Below are 15,628 nucleotides of genomic sequence, written 5' to 3' on the forward strand. Positions count from 1 at the left end.
TTCTGGTGATCCATTTTCTAAACCCTATCTAAATCGTTTTCTCTCCTGTGTTTATGAATCAAGAACAAGTGAAACAAGTGGAGTAAATAAATTGGAAAGGTCATATTTTAATAACTTTGCACAAAATACTTCAAATAAAGCTTAAATGTATGGTGATATATTTACTTTATTTATTTAACATACATGTAATGTGAAGTACATAAATGTATTATCTACTATCTATATCATATTATCAATAATTAGCCTACCCACTGTTGTGTGGAAGTATGACTCCTGAAATGTTGTGATTAATTCCTGCATTTAAACTACATTTCCCAGCATCAGCTGCATTGATTGGTCATCATGCTCCACACGAAATCTCGCGATATCTGCGAATTGACCCTGCCCTATGTCTCGCGCACTCGCAGCTCCATCGCTCAGTATATAAAGCAGGACAACGACGGAAGGAGGACGGCTGGGGAGTCGCAGCCCGGGATTGTAAATAAGACCGTTAAAACTGTGTTTTATTTACAAAAGTGATGCCGGCTGTTTTAAAATATCGTTCCCAGTTGTTTTAATTCGTTTTTCGTAAATTTTTGGCTCTATTTCTCGCCTATTTCCGTGTGGTTTTTACACTACGCGTATAATGGCGAGCTCGGCAAACTCGAACCCAGTGGTAAGGATCAATCTCTAAGGATTGTCAGCGGGGGAGAATGGGGGTAAAGTTAATGGAAAGCTGTCGACAAGCTGGTTTTATTTGTTGCAGTAAAATGAATCTGTTTTTAACAAACACTTCACTGCTTGGTCAAATAAAATGAAGACTTAAGTTCAGTCAATCGGCCATTTTAATCAGTTTGCTGAAACTAGTTCTTTTCAGATAAAACCATCTGGTAGGTGCAGTGGCTAATGGAAGAGGGGCTGTAACGTGTTATTTCGTTAAGAAAAATAAGGTAAATGGTGTAGATGTTCAGGTTTAGTGGTGAAAATGCAATTTTAAGTTGTAAGTTATGGGTTGTTTGTCAGGTTGGAGGTTTCATGAGTTGGCCGTTAGTTGGTTCATGGTAGTGTCTCAGAGCCTTTTGAAATTAACTAACGTTAAGGCTAAACATGGATTATCGGTATGTTTGTGCTGTTCCTTTAGTTATGGGTCAAAGCATTTCTTGTGTCTTTGAATAGGTGATGAAAGGGATCAATGGTAAATTTAAGCTAAATAGTTTATTTCTGAATATTTTATGAAATACAAATGTACGCAAAGCACCTTGCCATCATCCACTGCGAATGAATTGAGCTTATGTTTTGAAAAATTAAAGTGTCCTTAGTCGAAAGTCGTCAACGCTCAGTCAAATGCCTCATCATTGTCCACCATTCCACGCCCAGAAGGCAGGTTAGCCGTCCCAAACCACCACTTTTACCCATCTCATGTCAAATTTGTCCTGATCCCTACCGACAAGACCATACTGCTTAGTTAAAGCTGAGCACTCATAAGATAATACACCAAAAATATCCTTCACATTCCGCCACATACTGGTAAAAGTACGAGGCTATCGAGCGCGCAGTTTGCCGCTCCGTAAAATGGCTTCCACGTCTCCCCTCTCTCCGGTTCTGGCCCTCCTCCTTTCCGCTGCCTGGTTTTATACAGCCATATTGGCTCTCTAATATAGACTGCCCGGGATGGGAAGGTGCTACTCGACGCTACGTCACCGGCTCTACATATAAACACCAGACTGTGCTTTAAATAGTGGAGAGCAGACAGGCCGAGGGGGAGGGAAGGAAAGACCGAGGGCCGTGCTGCGGACACTGGGGACAAAGCAGTGCGGTGAACGCAGTGCGGTGGCCTGCTTGTCTGTCGCTTTTAGCTTTACGAAGTACCGCTTTGTTCTGACGCTGAAATGTGACCGTTATGCTGTTGCAGACCTTTAAACTGTATGTAATCGGTGGTGGTGTTGTTGTATGTACATGTCACGGTATCCCAAGGGGAACACGTTGTATACGTCGTGAGACACAGACACATATAGACCTGGTTCATATGGATTTGGATAAGAAGCCAATCGATGCTGAGTATATGTTATAGCTAAATGCCACGGATTATATAGCAGTGGACTAGTTTTAGAGTTGAGCTATACACAAGATAATACCATATAATACACATTTATGCTTATTTGCCAAGGCAAAATTAAATGTAATGGAACATTGGTTATTGGCTGTTATACATGTTTTGCTGGTGTTATGGTGAAGCTGTTGTGTTCCTATTTAACATATTTTTGTATACCAGTCACTGTAACTTCTATGTAAACATTGATGACAGGAGAAATATTGTTTTTTGATACCAAAGGCATATGTTTTATTTTATTTTTTGCAAAAAATTAATGTAAACTTGTTTTCTCTCCTGTTCCTCATAGCCTAAACTATATAAGTCTGTGATTGAGGATGTGATCAATGAGGTGCGAGAGCTGTTCCTGGATGAGGGTGTGGATGAGCAAGTGCTTCTGGAGCTGAAAACGGTAACTGTCCTCAGCATTATTGTTTCTGTGTGCAACCACTACAGAAGAAATATCACTAGTTCAGAAGTGTGGTGAGAAGTGCTTAATCTTCTGCTTCAGATTGGTTTAGAAACTAGTTAGTTTCAAACTTCTTCCAGACAGTAATAAAGTCTGTTGAAAGGTGCGCTGGATGGATTTATTTTAAGTGATGCATCACAAAATTATTTAAACCCTGTGTTTGAACAATGCTATTTAAACCAGTTCCCAAAAACCTACAGTAAGAATGTATTGCTCATAGATTTATAAGCTTAGCTTTGCAACACTCAAAGACAGCCTCCTGACAAATGATGCCCTTCTGCCACCTTTGCTCGATGCTATAGCTATGGGAGAACAAACTGTTGCAGTCCAAGGCAGTGGATGGCTTCCATACTGAAGAGCAGGCAGCCCTGCAGGCTGCTCAGCAGCAGCAGCAACAGCAGGTTCAACAGGTCCAACAGGTCCAACAGGTCCAGCCGGTGACCCAGCCAGCACAGACTCAGCAAGTCATCCTGCCCCCCCAGCAGCAGCAAGGTTGGTTAGCACCAGCACGACATCTATTGTTACAATAACTTGAATCAGATGTCTATAACTTCTGTGATTTGTTGTTCTGAAAGTCATATACACCTTTTAAATTATTTACCCAACATACATGAGTAAATCCTTCTATTTAAGTGACTTATTGAAAGAATTTTTATGATTATTTAGTATATTAAATGACCCACCCAGTTTATAGATTTTGTACATAATCTTTTGTTCTTTTAAACCAATTTCTTTTTCTTCTTTTAAGGATATATTCATTGTTTTGGGGCATGTTATGGCATGACTTAGACGTGTTTCTCTCCACAGCTCCCCAGCAGCAAGTCATTGTTCAGGATTCCAAGATTCTTCAGCACATGAGTGCAACGGGGATGGTTAGTAGATTATATGCATATAAATTGAATGTAAAATTATAGTTTGGGGTTTTGCAGTGGGAGAAGTTATTGCGTATTCCTCAAACAGAAAGTAAATAAGTGCTACAGAGAAATGTAACAACTATTGTGACAGTGGAAATAAACCAAAGACTATAGCTTATAAGCAGTCATATGACCTTGTTGACAAGTTGCAGGTGACAATTTCTGATGGACAATAAGTTCAGATGATCTACCTGCACACACTACGGTGATCAAGGCTGGGTTTTGCTCACACAGTTGCCATTTTGCCTCTGAAAAGATGCTAAATCCAATGCCTGCCAGTTTTATTTTGCTGCAGTGGAACTTGTCTCAAAAACTTACAAGGTCTCTGTTAGTTTCATATATTTTCATTGAGAGAAATACAAGAGTGTTTTCCACTGAATAGCCTGCCAAAAAGAAGAGGACAGCAAAGAATCTTAATGTTTGTCTGCAGGCCTTTTTGTCAGAGCAGGATAACTGGTCCAGTAATAGACAGGAGGACATGGAAGGCAAGAGAGTAGAGGAAGGACTATCACAGAGCGGTGTAGTAGCCTTGATTACAGTTAAAGCCACAATCCACACCCTTTTACACGCTCCTTTTTTGTCTCATACACAATGACAAATACACCTTTTTCTTCATCAGTTTTAATTTCACACAATGGAGCATCGACACTCTCCTTCCTTTCTGCACTGGCTCCCCTCAACAACACTTCTGTTCAGCAAGCCATCTGTTATTGGCGAGGCTTGCATCTGTGCCGCTGTAGTAAACCATGTTTTTCCTCTTAATCCTACAACCTTTCACTATCAGACCTGGAAGATAAAACTAATGAATGAATATATGTAAATGTTGCTTTTATTACATCTGCCAGGGGAATATGAATATTAGCACTTTAATTGTTAAGAGATTGAGCTGTGTTCCATAAACATTAAAATTTCTCTAGAGAAAGGTACTTCACATTAAGGCCATAAATACCTGTGTGTGTACCTGGGGTGTATTTTTGATACCTCTGTAGAGCATTTACACCATGACAACCATTGATTTTCACATTGATGAATCCAGTCCTGTAGGCCACAGTTAGAAATATTATTTTGCCTCAGGACTAAGTTCCGCGTGTGAATGAGTTTTTCCTACTGCTTCATTTCAATCACTCTTGTATGTGTGTTCTCCTTTTCTCCTCTAGAGTGCAGCAGCTACCGCAGCAACGCTTGCTTTGCCCACAGGGGTCACCCCATACCAACAGCTCATCACCAGCCAAGGTAAAACACTCACACAATCTGTGTACATCATGTTGTGTGTCAGGTTTTATTTCCCCGTCACAAAATGCTCCTGAATAGTCATGTCAAGTTAAATCATAGGTATAATTTACTCAAGCGTGCTCTTAATGCGATACATTGACTGCTCTCCTCATCTCTCTTCTGTTTTGTGGTCTTTCAGGTCAGATCTTGCAGGTGGTCCGTGCCCCAAATGGGGCTCAGTACATCATCCAGCCCCAGCAGCAGATCCTCCTGCAGCAGCAGATGCAGCCTGGTGGCGTGCAGGCACCGGTCATACAACAGGTATGCCTGATCACACAAGTAGGAACATCTAGCTTTGGTAAAAGGAGAGGAATTTTTGAAAACTAAAAAATTAAGCGGGCTGGAAGTGCCTTGTTTGTCTGCGGTCTTCAGAATGGCAATCAGCAACTTCCAGTATATAATAATTGTCATCCTGTGTATAATCAGTCCATAAATCTGCCCATGTTATGTTATATGAAGCGGTTTAGCTGCATAGCTGTGGAAGCAGTGGAAGAACCAACTTTTGGAAATATGGGAAAATAAAAGCCATGAAAAACATGAAATGATTCTGGGAAATCAGGGCTGTCTGCTCACCTCTTTTCCCAAAAGAAACATTATCCATGACCCCACTATCCATCACTTCAAATGAAGCAGGAACAGTTAACTTTAATACATCATTTGCTACTCTGCTTTTCAGCTTTCAGCTTACTACTGCTTCAAAATTACAGTACATCAGTTGAGGCTTAGCCATGCTTATGATATTTTCAGATATAACTCCCAAAGAAAAGTCTAAAAACAAGAATATTTTTTACAACTTTTAATCTGAGATCTTATATAAAATGTGGACTCTTGCTATTTACTTTGTGTCCAGGTCCTGGCTCCTCTGCAGGGAGGCCCCCAACAAACAGGAGTCATCATCCAGCCACAGCAGATTGTTTTAGCTTCAAACAAAGTCCAAGGCAATACACAGGTTAGCACTTCTCCACTTCCTTCATGACTGATTATATTGTTCTTATCTGTATGTTTGCAATGCACTTGTGTTCTGTAATATACTGTGCTGCTTTCCCACCATATTTTACAGCCTTATTTATTCTGTCATATTATAGATGGATATATAAGTGTATTCTGGTTTTATTTGTCAGAATCATTCTTCTGTAGTCAACATGGATGAAGCCTTGGGGAAAACCTACAGGAAGCTTGGCATAACTGAGTGTTATTGTATTTAGTGTTAATTAGACTAATGACAATCACGCATCAAAGCCAAACCAGCATCATGCTGTCCTTGTTTTCTTTCTGGGTCCCTTTTCCCATTAGGTGATGCAGGCAGCAGCTATGGCACCTCAGCCCGGTCAGGCAACAACAGCTGCTCTGGTGCGGCAGATTCAGCAAGCCCAGGGTGCAGCTGCACCACAGGCCCAACCACAGCCTCAGGCCCAGCAGCAAGACCAGCCCCAGGGTCAACCCCAGCCTCAGGCACAGCAGCCTCCCATGGTTGTGCAGGTGGACGGAGCCGGAGACACCTCCTCAGAGGAGGACGAGGATGAGGAGGAGGAGTATGATGAGGATGACGAGGAGGAGAAGGACAAGGATGGGGGAGAGGACGGGCAGGTGGAGGAGGTGGGCACAAGAGGAAATCTTTCAAGCTAAACAGAAGACCCAAAATCAATGCTACCGTTTTATGGCAGCTGATTGTCAGTGGTGCATGTTAGAAACCATTAGTTTCATACTGGACTTGGGATGAGGACCTGAGAATGCAGCTCATACAAGTGTCAAGTAGTTCTACTGCTGTGATGAATAAAATGATGTCATCTGATAATTATCATCAGGTCATGCATTAGCATGTTTTCTTTCCACAGAATCAGCAGGATTGGTCATGTCACCAGAGACGTGTTTTAACGCTGTATAGACCAGATGCCATTTTTAAAAAAAAAATGTTCTGCCTCATCTAGGACATAAAACATTGTTCAACCTGTTGGTTTTGTTTCTTCATCAGGAACCACTGAACAGTGGGGATGATGTCAGCGATGAGGAAGACCAGGAGCTGTTTGATACAGAGAATGTAGTGGTGTGCCAGTATGACAAGGTAAGAAACTCTCTATTCTGTGGGAGACAACAGTCAACCAGTGTGTGTAAATACAGAGGTGCCTTATTTCTAATTGCCTTCTATCTCCTGATATAGAATTTTTACTTTCAAATCCCTAACTCGTGTTATTTCATATCGACATTTAAACAAAGATAAAATTTATACATTGAAGAAATAATATTTGTGGTGGTAAACGGGGAGAAAATATGAATGAAAGCCCCAGCGTAATATTTTAAGTACACAAATAGATGTAATTTTAGCTTAATGACACATAATGACAGATATTGTTTAAAACAGAAGTTATAAAATTTTGCCCATATTATACAATTCCAGTGTAAAGACTGTCACACACTAAAGGATGAGCAAGTGCTAAATGCCCCATAAACAGTTTAATTGTTTATCTTTCTTTATTTTGAATTTACTGCCATGAAGTAAACAGAGATATTCACAATCCTTTATTACATCAGAGTCTACTGATGCACCTTTTTGCCTTGATCGCCAGTATCAAGTGTATTACAAGGATATTTGTCGCTAATTCAGAGCTGCTAAAGAACTATAGATCAGCGCTGGTTAATATCAGTGTGCAGGTCCCGCTGAGCATTCTGTGTGCGTGGGCTAAAGACATAAGAGCCTGTGTCCACTGTAAGCTGAAACAGTGTCCATCTATCCTTGACGCCCACAACGTTCATTTCTTTCCCTCTACTCCCCAGATTCACAGAAGTAAGAACAAATGGAAATTCCACCTGAAGGACGGGATCATGAATCTGAACGGGAGAGACTATGTCTTCTCCAAAGCCATTGGGGATGCCGAATGGTGAAGTAGGAAAAAAAAAAACACACAAAAAAAAAACAGGAGCAGGAACTCTGTAACTCCTTCTATCCAGTTAACAGACACTTCAATATCCTTCCATATCCTGTGACTGGATTCATTTCAGGAAACTTCTTCTGAGTCTTTGAGAACTCTGACAAACCCAAAGGACTGAGAGGGTACTGTAAAACCTGGGTGTCGTCAATAATACTCGGCTAGCCTTGCGAGATGAGAAACTTACAGGAGAAGGGAAAGCCTGTGTGAACAGAGCATTGTTTCTCTTTTTTTCTTCTTCCTCTTCCGGGCTTCTCTACGTTTTTTCCTGACAGAATTCACATACTTTGAAAGTAAGCGTTTCACATCGTACAGGTGTAGTGGACCAGGGTGACGTGACCTGCCCTGTCACAGGAGGTCAGAAGTCATTCATTATAACCCCGTAGATGAAAAACACCTTCATAATGCACTGTAGTCGGTTGACTGGATTGACTCGTGTCTACGTTTAAGTCCGAATTTAGTGCCACCAGTCGAGATCGCTGCCTTTAGAACGGCCAGAATCAACTTTTTTGGCTTCTAATTTTTGTTCTTGGATCGTAATTCTGTCTCAATTGATGTTTATGAAAATGGTGCTCCAGAGTGTTTTATGTAGTTAACAACCTGTTATTGTTTTAAACATTTTTTTAAAATATGTTCTATGAAGGGTTAAGACAAAGAAGGTAAAAATTACATTAATTTCAAAATAACTAATAGTTGCGTAAAGGCATTTTTAAAATCTTGTAGGGAGTGCTGAATCCAAAAAAAGTTAGTTTGTTCATCTGCTTCTCTGGAGTTTCATTCCATCTTTATCAGAAAAGTAAAACAAAAAAAAGGAAGAACAGATCCAACACCGAATTCATTTAAGAGTTGTACAAAATGTCTGAAAGCTTGTCCTGTTGGTGTTTCTTCTTTGCTCTTATTTTAGTTCTCTGCAGCCGTCTGAAAATTTGCACTGTCAGTTTATCAATGTGTAGTGAAATCAGTCAAGTTAATCAATAACCACAGCGTGCTCTGTTCTGTCAAGTTGTGTGTGAGAGAGGCATGTGGCAGGGGGTCACGTGTGTATGATGATTCATGTGTGGTACGTGTGTTGTCACTGCTTTTCTCTGGAAATTTGTTGGTTTATTTTTCTTGCACACGACATTATCTCAAAAAATCACAGCTAAAATAGTAAAATAGAGATTTTAATTTTTTTTTGGTGGGGCAGGGCGGTGTCCTGTTTTTTTTTTTTTTTTTTTTTTTTTTTTTTTTATATTTATTCCTGAAAGTTCATGAAATGTTCTATTTTTTGAGAAGGTTGGAAAGCCGCACCAAACTGTGCTCTTATAATCTAAAAAGTGTTCCTTTTTTTTCTGTTGGCTGGACAAAGCTACCTAACGCTGTGTTCCAAATCATTTCGTCCACCATATGTTCTCCTGTGCTTTCATTTATTCATGATTTTTAAAATGAGAATATTTTCTATCAAAGTGAGTTTAACTCGGGGGCCCGTGTGTTTCTCTGCAGTTTGTTTTTAGTGCCCCTGTTGCAGCAATTTGAAATAAAGTATGTGTTTTTTGACTGTTGTGTTGATTTGGTTGTTGGCCTGCTCTATAGAGTAGAAAGAAATCATATGAACACCAAGGAAACACTGATAAGGTCATTGATGTAGAACCACAAAGGGGAAAATAAAAGATTTTCTTACATTTTTGACAAATTAATTATTTATAATTTTTTCATTGGCTACAAAAAATAATTGCATCTGTTTTCTTTTATGGATCCTGAAATGAGGTGTCTATAAAAAAGGCTTTTGAAGAGACACTGAATGGTCCATTACCATGTGCAAATAAATATAAATGTGCTTAGGTAGAGGTTTCCAACACATTTCAAGTAGAGAACTTTCAAGTAAAATATCACCCTAAGAGCTCCTGGGCTTTCAGAACACAGCATCCAGTAGCTCGCCTCCTTATTAATGATAAAAAAAAAATCTAACTAGCTCATATTATTTTATGTTAATCCCCATATTGTTGAATGTTGTGTCTGCCAATTGAACTTTATTTCAGTTCTGGTACTCACAAATGATAAATGAGTTTATGAAAAGGATGTCTATTAAAAATGTATTCGCCACACAACTAATTGTTTTGTCATATGTGCTCTAAACGGATAATTACGCAAATGTGTTTGTGTTATTCATTCAATTTTTTTAATTAAATCACGTTCAGAACAAAACTCGGGAGGTTGTCCTTTGAATGCATTAAGTTGTCCTTTGCAAAACAAAGAAAGTGTCTTTTAGTTCAACTCTTAACCTTAATCAGGTGAATGAATCACAATCAGTCTTTTTTTTAATTCAGGTCCAAGTCTTTAAACACCCGCAACATCGCCTTACTAAAGTGGTTGTCATCCTTTTTTTGTGCTTTGTACCCACAGCTCTGAACTCCAGTTCCCTGTCATCAACATCAGTCATGCTCTAAATGTGTGGTGATGAATTGATTTTTTTTTTTTTTTTAATCTGTTTCAGTTTGGTAAAGTTTGCATTTGTACCACTATGACTTTAGTGGCAGAGAGTTTCAGCCATTTATCCATTACAATTACTTCCATTACTTTTGCCTAACGTTAACAATTTTCTCCATCACTTATTACCTCCACTTTTTATCCATCATTTAAAGCTATTTCAATTGTTAATGCATTACTTTTAGCTATTTCCTCTGCATTTACCAAACAATTTTTTCAAACTGTGATCCATTAGCCTACTTTTAGCTAACTGTTGAACTCTATCCATTACTTTTAGCTGTTACCAGTGCTTGAAGTGGGCTGGTACGCACCTTGTTCTTTATATTACTCTTTAGAGTACCGTTACTTTTTATGTGTACCGACAGTTCACACTAGCTGCCGGACCTCGGTTCTGTCCTCTCCATTTCAGGTTCTGGGCAATTAGTAGTGACCCCAATGTTCATGTAAGAAACGGGCCGGGAGTAAGTAGTAAACTCGACAAACGAGTGTTGCGGTGTCCCGCCCACAGCCCCATCTGATTCGTTACATGTCATGAGTAATAGCCTATCACGCTGAAGGCTGATGTGTACACAGAGCGGCACAGACTGCCCCAGTTCAAGTTAACGTGTATCGAAGGTAAGACAGCAGACGTCTCTCAACATGTAATAAACATCACAGTCCTCTACACTGAAGTTACAACAACACTACACTACACTCTGATAAACATGTTAACCTGTTGATCCAAGACACACTGAGTAAGAGAGAGAGAGAGAGAGAGAGAGAAGCTAGCGCTAACTGCTAAGCTAAAGTAAGTAGCTGATCTGAATAGCATGTAAATGACAGCTGAATTAATGAAAGTCCCTAAAAGGAGCAGAGAGCTCTGGGTGCTGGAGCAGAACTAGTTTAAGTTTAAATGTACAGCAGGTAGTTAGTCACTGTGATGAAGAAAACAGCAACATTAACTGTTTAGATAGAGCAGCAATAATCACTACCAATAACAGAAACTGGCTGAAGATGAGGCCCTATACTGACTGCAGCACATCAACACCTATACAGTCTATGTTCAACATCTGAACGGTCATTAACTGTTACTAGGTCACTGACTGTTATAAGTAAAATCACTGTAAAAATGTTCTCTGATAAAGGTATAATGTAAGTCAGTTAAAATGTCTTTGAGTAAACATGTTACATTTTAAAAGGGGGGTGGGGAGGGGTAAAACATTATATGGTGATAAGGTGATATAAACTCAGTTGTCAGTTTATTAGGAACATGTAGCTAAAATTGATGTAGTCTAATACAACAGCCCTGTAGTAAAACCTCCTGCATGAAGGTTGTAATCGGTTTTTATTGTAATAGTTTTAGAGAGTTGTTGATTCAACTGATCATTTTGGAGGATGTAGTGTTTGGAGCTGTATTGAACTGTACAGAGAAGTGTTTCTGTTATTTAGCCTACCTTCACTGATATAAATGCTGTGGACAAAATAATAGAAACACCTGGACACCACAGCGAGAGTCCTCATATAGTTGTAGTTTTGTCTTGGCATATCAGTTCCAAATATGGGTTATCAGTCTCCTTGATTGCTAATAATTGTCTGGGACATTTTTTTTTCTTCTTCCACTTCAAGCACTGGCTATTACAACTCTTTATCCATTACTTTTACTTATTTATTTCACCCATATAGTATCTATCACCTTTGCTAACTATTTAGATTTTCTCACTTGCTAACTAGCTTTCACTCAACTGCATAGGTACCCCCTGGAGTACAAGTACCCCTGAGTGGTATCACTTCCTCACAACATCTTATCCCACATAGGCGTGAGACCCAGAATCTGCCCCAGTCTGTCTTCAATTCCATTTTTCTAGCTCTATAATCCAGTGTCTGGATAGCTGTCAGGGTTTGCACAGCATGGGCGTTCTCGCTGCCTTTCCTCTAATTCCTACCCAAACTGATACAATCCCTGTGTATTTCCTTGTGGGTAATTATGAGATAAAGGTGTGGTGCTGTCTGGGATTACAGCCGAATCAGAAACTACATGGAGATTTTTGCCCTTGATTGTAAATGGATTTGAGGCAGGCTGTCACTTCTACAATATATCACACTTCACAAAGACGTATTCAGCCCTGAACAGACCTAGTGGAGGAAGAATGTATCCCTGGCTGCTCTTGATGAAGTGGGCCCTCATGCTACTCCTGGGCACTCAGACATAAGAGTCTGAGCTGCTGGCAAATGAGACATATAATGAGGCCCTGGAGATGTCTAGCTTAGACTCTATAGCTTTCTCTGCTTACCACCTAACTGATGGTGACTGCCAATCAGCTGCATGGCGAAATAAAGTTTGTTGGCTTCAGTGCAGTGTAGTAGCCAGGCCTGTTGGCTGTGGCATGTTGAGTTCACCACAGTCTCAGAAAATGTGAAGCTCCTTGGGACAAAGAGCCTCTATCCATTTCTAATGGAGATTCCTCCTTTGCTCGTTTTTCTCCATTGTCTCATGCCTTTCACAGTGTCCCACAATGGATCTAGTGTGTCCAATAGACAGAGCTGTGTAAAAGTCTTGGCTATGAAGTTCCACATTAAGAGAAAATCCCAACTTTATGTTTCAAGTCCTAAAGAAGTCTTTTTTTGTCAGTCTGCTGTTGTGCATTAGCAAACACACCTTTCCTTCTATCTCCCGCAATGTGATAGGTCTTTGTCAAGAAGGACATTTTGACATGTCACAGCAGGAAAAGCATAAGTGTAAATAATAGAATTAATGGTTTCTGTCCTTAATGTTATTAGTAACGTCAAAAGTCAAAACGTCTGCTGTGAAAAAAGCCTATAGGCTGATGATTGAATTATATCCCTGACTTGATTTGCCATTCACTGTCGTCTGATGTAATTTTTTTTTATCTTTGTGTCATTTGAAGGCACAAGGCAAAATGTCGAAGCGATGTTACAAGATATTAAAGTCAAGTTGCAAGTCTTTAGTGATTTTTCAAGTCAAGTCTGAAGGTTTCAGTATACTTTGACCAGAGTGCTTGTGGGATGGCCAAACACCGTCTGAATCTTCCCCGCATGACTTCTGACCCTGGAATTAGGGGCGAACAGCATTGAACAATTTCTTTAAATTTCCAAAACCAACAATCGGGCAAGCGTACCTTCTGAGCAGGTGTGTCGAGGTGAGAAGCAGGTTTTCACTCTGCCTTCAAACGTGGTCGTTCATTACAGCTGTAAACACTTTAGCCTTTAGTCGTGATCTGAAGACACATCAGACAGAATACTACCAGCCGAGTCCAGGCTGTATGTTTCCACCCCACACCTCTGCTGATAGGTCACGGTAAGATGGAGGTGACTAATCATATTTGGCAGAAGGGAAAAATTCAAAAATTGTTTCAAAGTGCGGCCTCAGCCTCTTTTGGTGTTTATTACAAGATTTTGAAAAAAATAGATAAGTATCAAAAACAATCCTTTGCACCAACCAAATGAATTAATAGGTAAAATATATACTGGGGATTCTTAATTTACCACATGGATGCATGGGTCACCTGTATGCCACTGTGAAACATAGTCTATTAAATTATATAAAAGCAAAAATAATAAAACTCTTGTCCTGTTTATGTGTGTGCAATGGGTGAAACTGCTTGCATAACAATACAGGGAGAAATGTTTTCGTACAACTCCATGGTTCACTCTAGTAATTTTTCAAGAGTTTTCTGTGAGAGAGGGGAACTTGACTCTTCAAGATGACCGTCCTTGTCTAGTGGCCCATGGAATTACATGAGGAATGACATCATAAATGCAGGGATTTCATGTTCCCAGGAACAAGAGCTGGATAGATACTTGAATACTCTGACCTCCTCCGAGCGACCGCGGTTACTCTAAATCTCCTGACAGAAACCTCAGTTTCTTCGCTCACTTCTTCTCATGATTCTGTTCCCACTGTATTTGAGTTTAGCAACCTAATCTGGTGTTAGAGAGGTGCATCGTCGGGCCCTGCCCTGCTCAGGAGAGAGATGGGTTTATTTGAAATACCGGGAGAGGAATAATCAGGCAGGCCTGAGAACCAGCTAGCAGAAGAATGTCAAAATAAATCCAGTCCAAGTCTCGATCGGTTCGTTTTCGACCTTTTCTGTCTTTTGGTTGGGCTGTGCACCTACCCGCAAATCTCTGTGAAATTCTCTATGATGATCCTGATGGCTTTGAGAAAACACTTCATGACCGAGTGTTCTACAGATATATGTCACCACCCCCAGTCTCTTCGTGTTCACCCAGACACCCACACAATTTGTGCAGTGACTTTGATTTCTATCAGCCTTGACATGCACACACTCGTGAAACAAGTATGAACTGTGAGTTAACATTAACTGGCAGTGGAAGGGAGTAGGCCCTCACAAACGCAGCCAGGCACATCACGCTCCAGCTCAAGAGTGCTTAGCATTTGAAGGGTCCACACTGGATTGTTGTTAATGGGTGACTGGAAGAGATGGACACGACGCTGTGGAAAACATTCAGCTGAAAATGATGTCCTGTTAGTCTGTTCAGAATTTACAGTGTGAGTTAAGTCTGGAACAGAGTGAGCAGATGCCACTCTTAATTTTTTCAACTTTAAAAGTAGAAATCCCTCCAGTTTTGAGGTTTTGACCAATTCAAACTCACTGACGCTTTAAGATTGCAGGGGGGTTATATAGATTTGGGAATGTTGTATTATTTTTCCCATAATGAAACAAACTGTCCAGCAGTCTGGTCAAATATCTTCAACTTTGCAAGCAAAATTTAAAAAAAAAAGAAGTCTGAAATGATCCCTTTTTCCTGGAAAGTTCCCCCCCGTTCATCTGTATATTTCCTCTAAAAAATGTCACCCAGCAGATGAAATGCTAACCAGATGTTAAGCTGCCATTGGCAGAGGGTGTCCTTTAACTCATAATAGCTCAATATCGCACAAGCTACAGCGCTCTGCAGCTCACATATGTCTCAGCTGTATTTGCTTTAAGCTCTCCCGGCGAAGGCAAAGCTATCTCCACTGATTGTATAAGTCACTTGTTTCCGTAAGAGGATGGAAAAATATCACGATCATGCTAGAAAAACAACCATGACATTCCAAAGGAGAGACACGGCCTTAACAGTATATATTTGTGATTATCATACCTGTCTGTAATTTGTAGAAAAATGGCTAATAATCAAAATATGTCTCATGTTTACTTTTGTAATTGGATCATATGCTCTTGGGAGATGAAGAGGTTCCTGCAACGAGTGGAAAGTTACAATATTTAATAAAAATGACATAAAGAACAAAAGTAAGCACATATTTTATTAAACTAAGAAAGCGATATATTGATTTGGTGCAGTTATAAACCACAATTAAGTACAAGTACAGAGTCCACTTTAGCTGTAAAAACACTCACTCAACAGTCGAGCTCTTTACTTTTCAGCTTCAGGTAAACACACTTCAGAAATGCATAAAAATCACAGACAATGTGTCCTGCTTTCATCAATAAATCACCAAACATTAGCATGTACTTACATGTACTTACTTATATACAGAGGTATTGATAAGACG

At 39.9% G+C, this 15,628-nt stretch overlaps 1 protein-coding gene across 1 annotated transcript; it reads left to right on the plus strand.

Annotated features, from left to right (window-relative positions):
- Positions 1-440: 440 nt before the first annotated feature.
- On the plus strand, positions 441-9,184 carry gtf2a1 (general transcription factor IIA subunit 1). Its single transcript, XM_022737944.1, has 10 exons — positions 441-655; positions 2,379-2,480; positions 2,840-3,029; positions 3,345-3,409; positions 4,609-4,684; positions 4,863-4,984; positions 5,574-5,672; positions 6,017-6,319; positions 6,696-6,785; positions 7,496-9,184. The coding sequence occupies exons 1-10, from the start codon at positions 626-628 to the stop codon at positions 7,601-7,603; spliced, it is 1,185 nt and encodes a 394-aa protein (XP_022593665.1). The 5' UTR covers positions 441-625; the 3' UTR covers positions 7,604-9,184.
- Positions 9,185-15,628: the final 6,444 nt, after the last annotated feature.

This window comes from Seriola dumerili, unplaced genomic scaffold (genome assembly GCF_002260705.1).
Source record: "Seriola dumerili isolate Sdu_G_001 unplaced genomic scaffold, Sdu_1.0 BDQW01000025.1, whole genome shotgun sequence".
Classification (NCBI taxonomy): domain Eukaryota; kingdom Metazoa; phylum Chordata; class Actinopteri; order Carangiformes; family Carangidae; genus Seriola; species Seriola dumerili.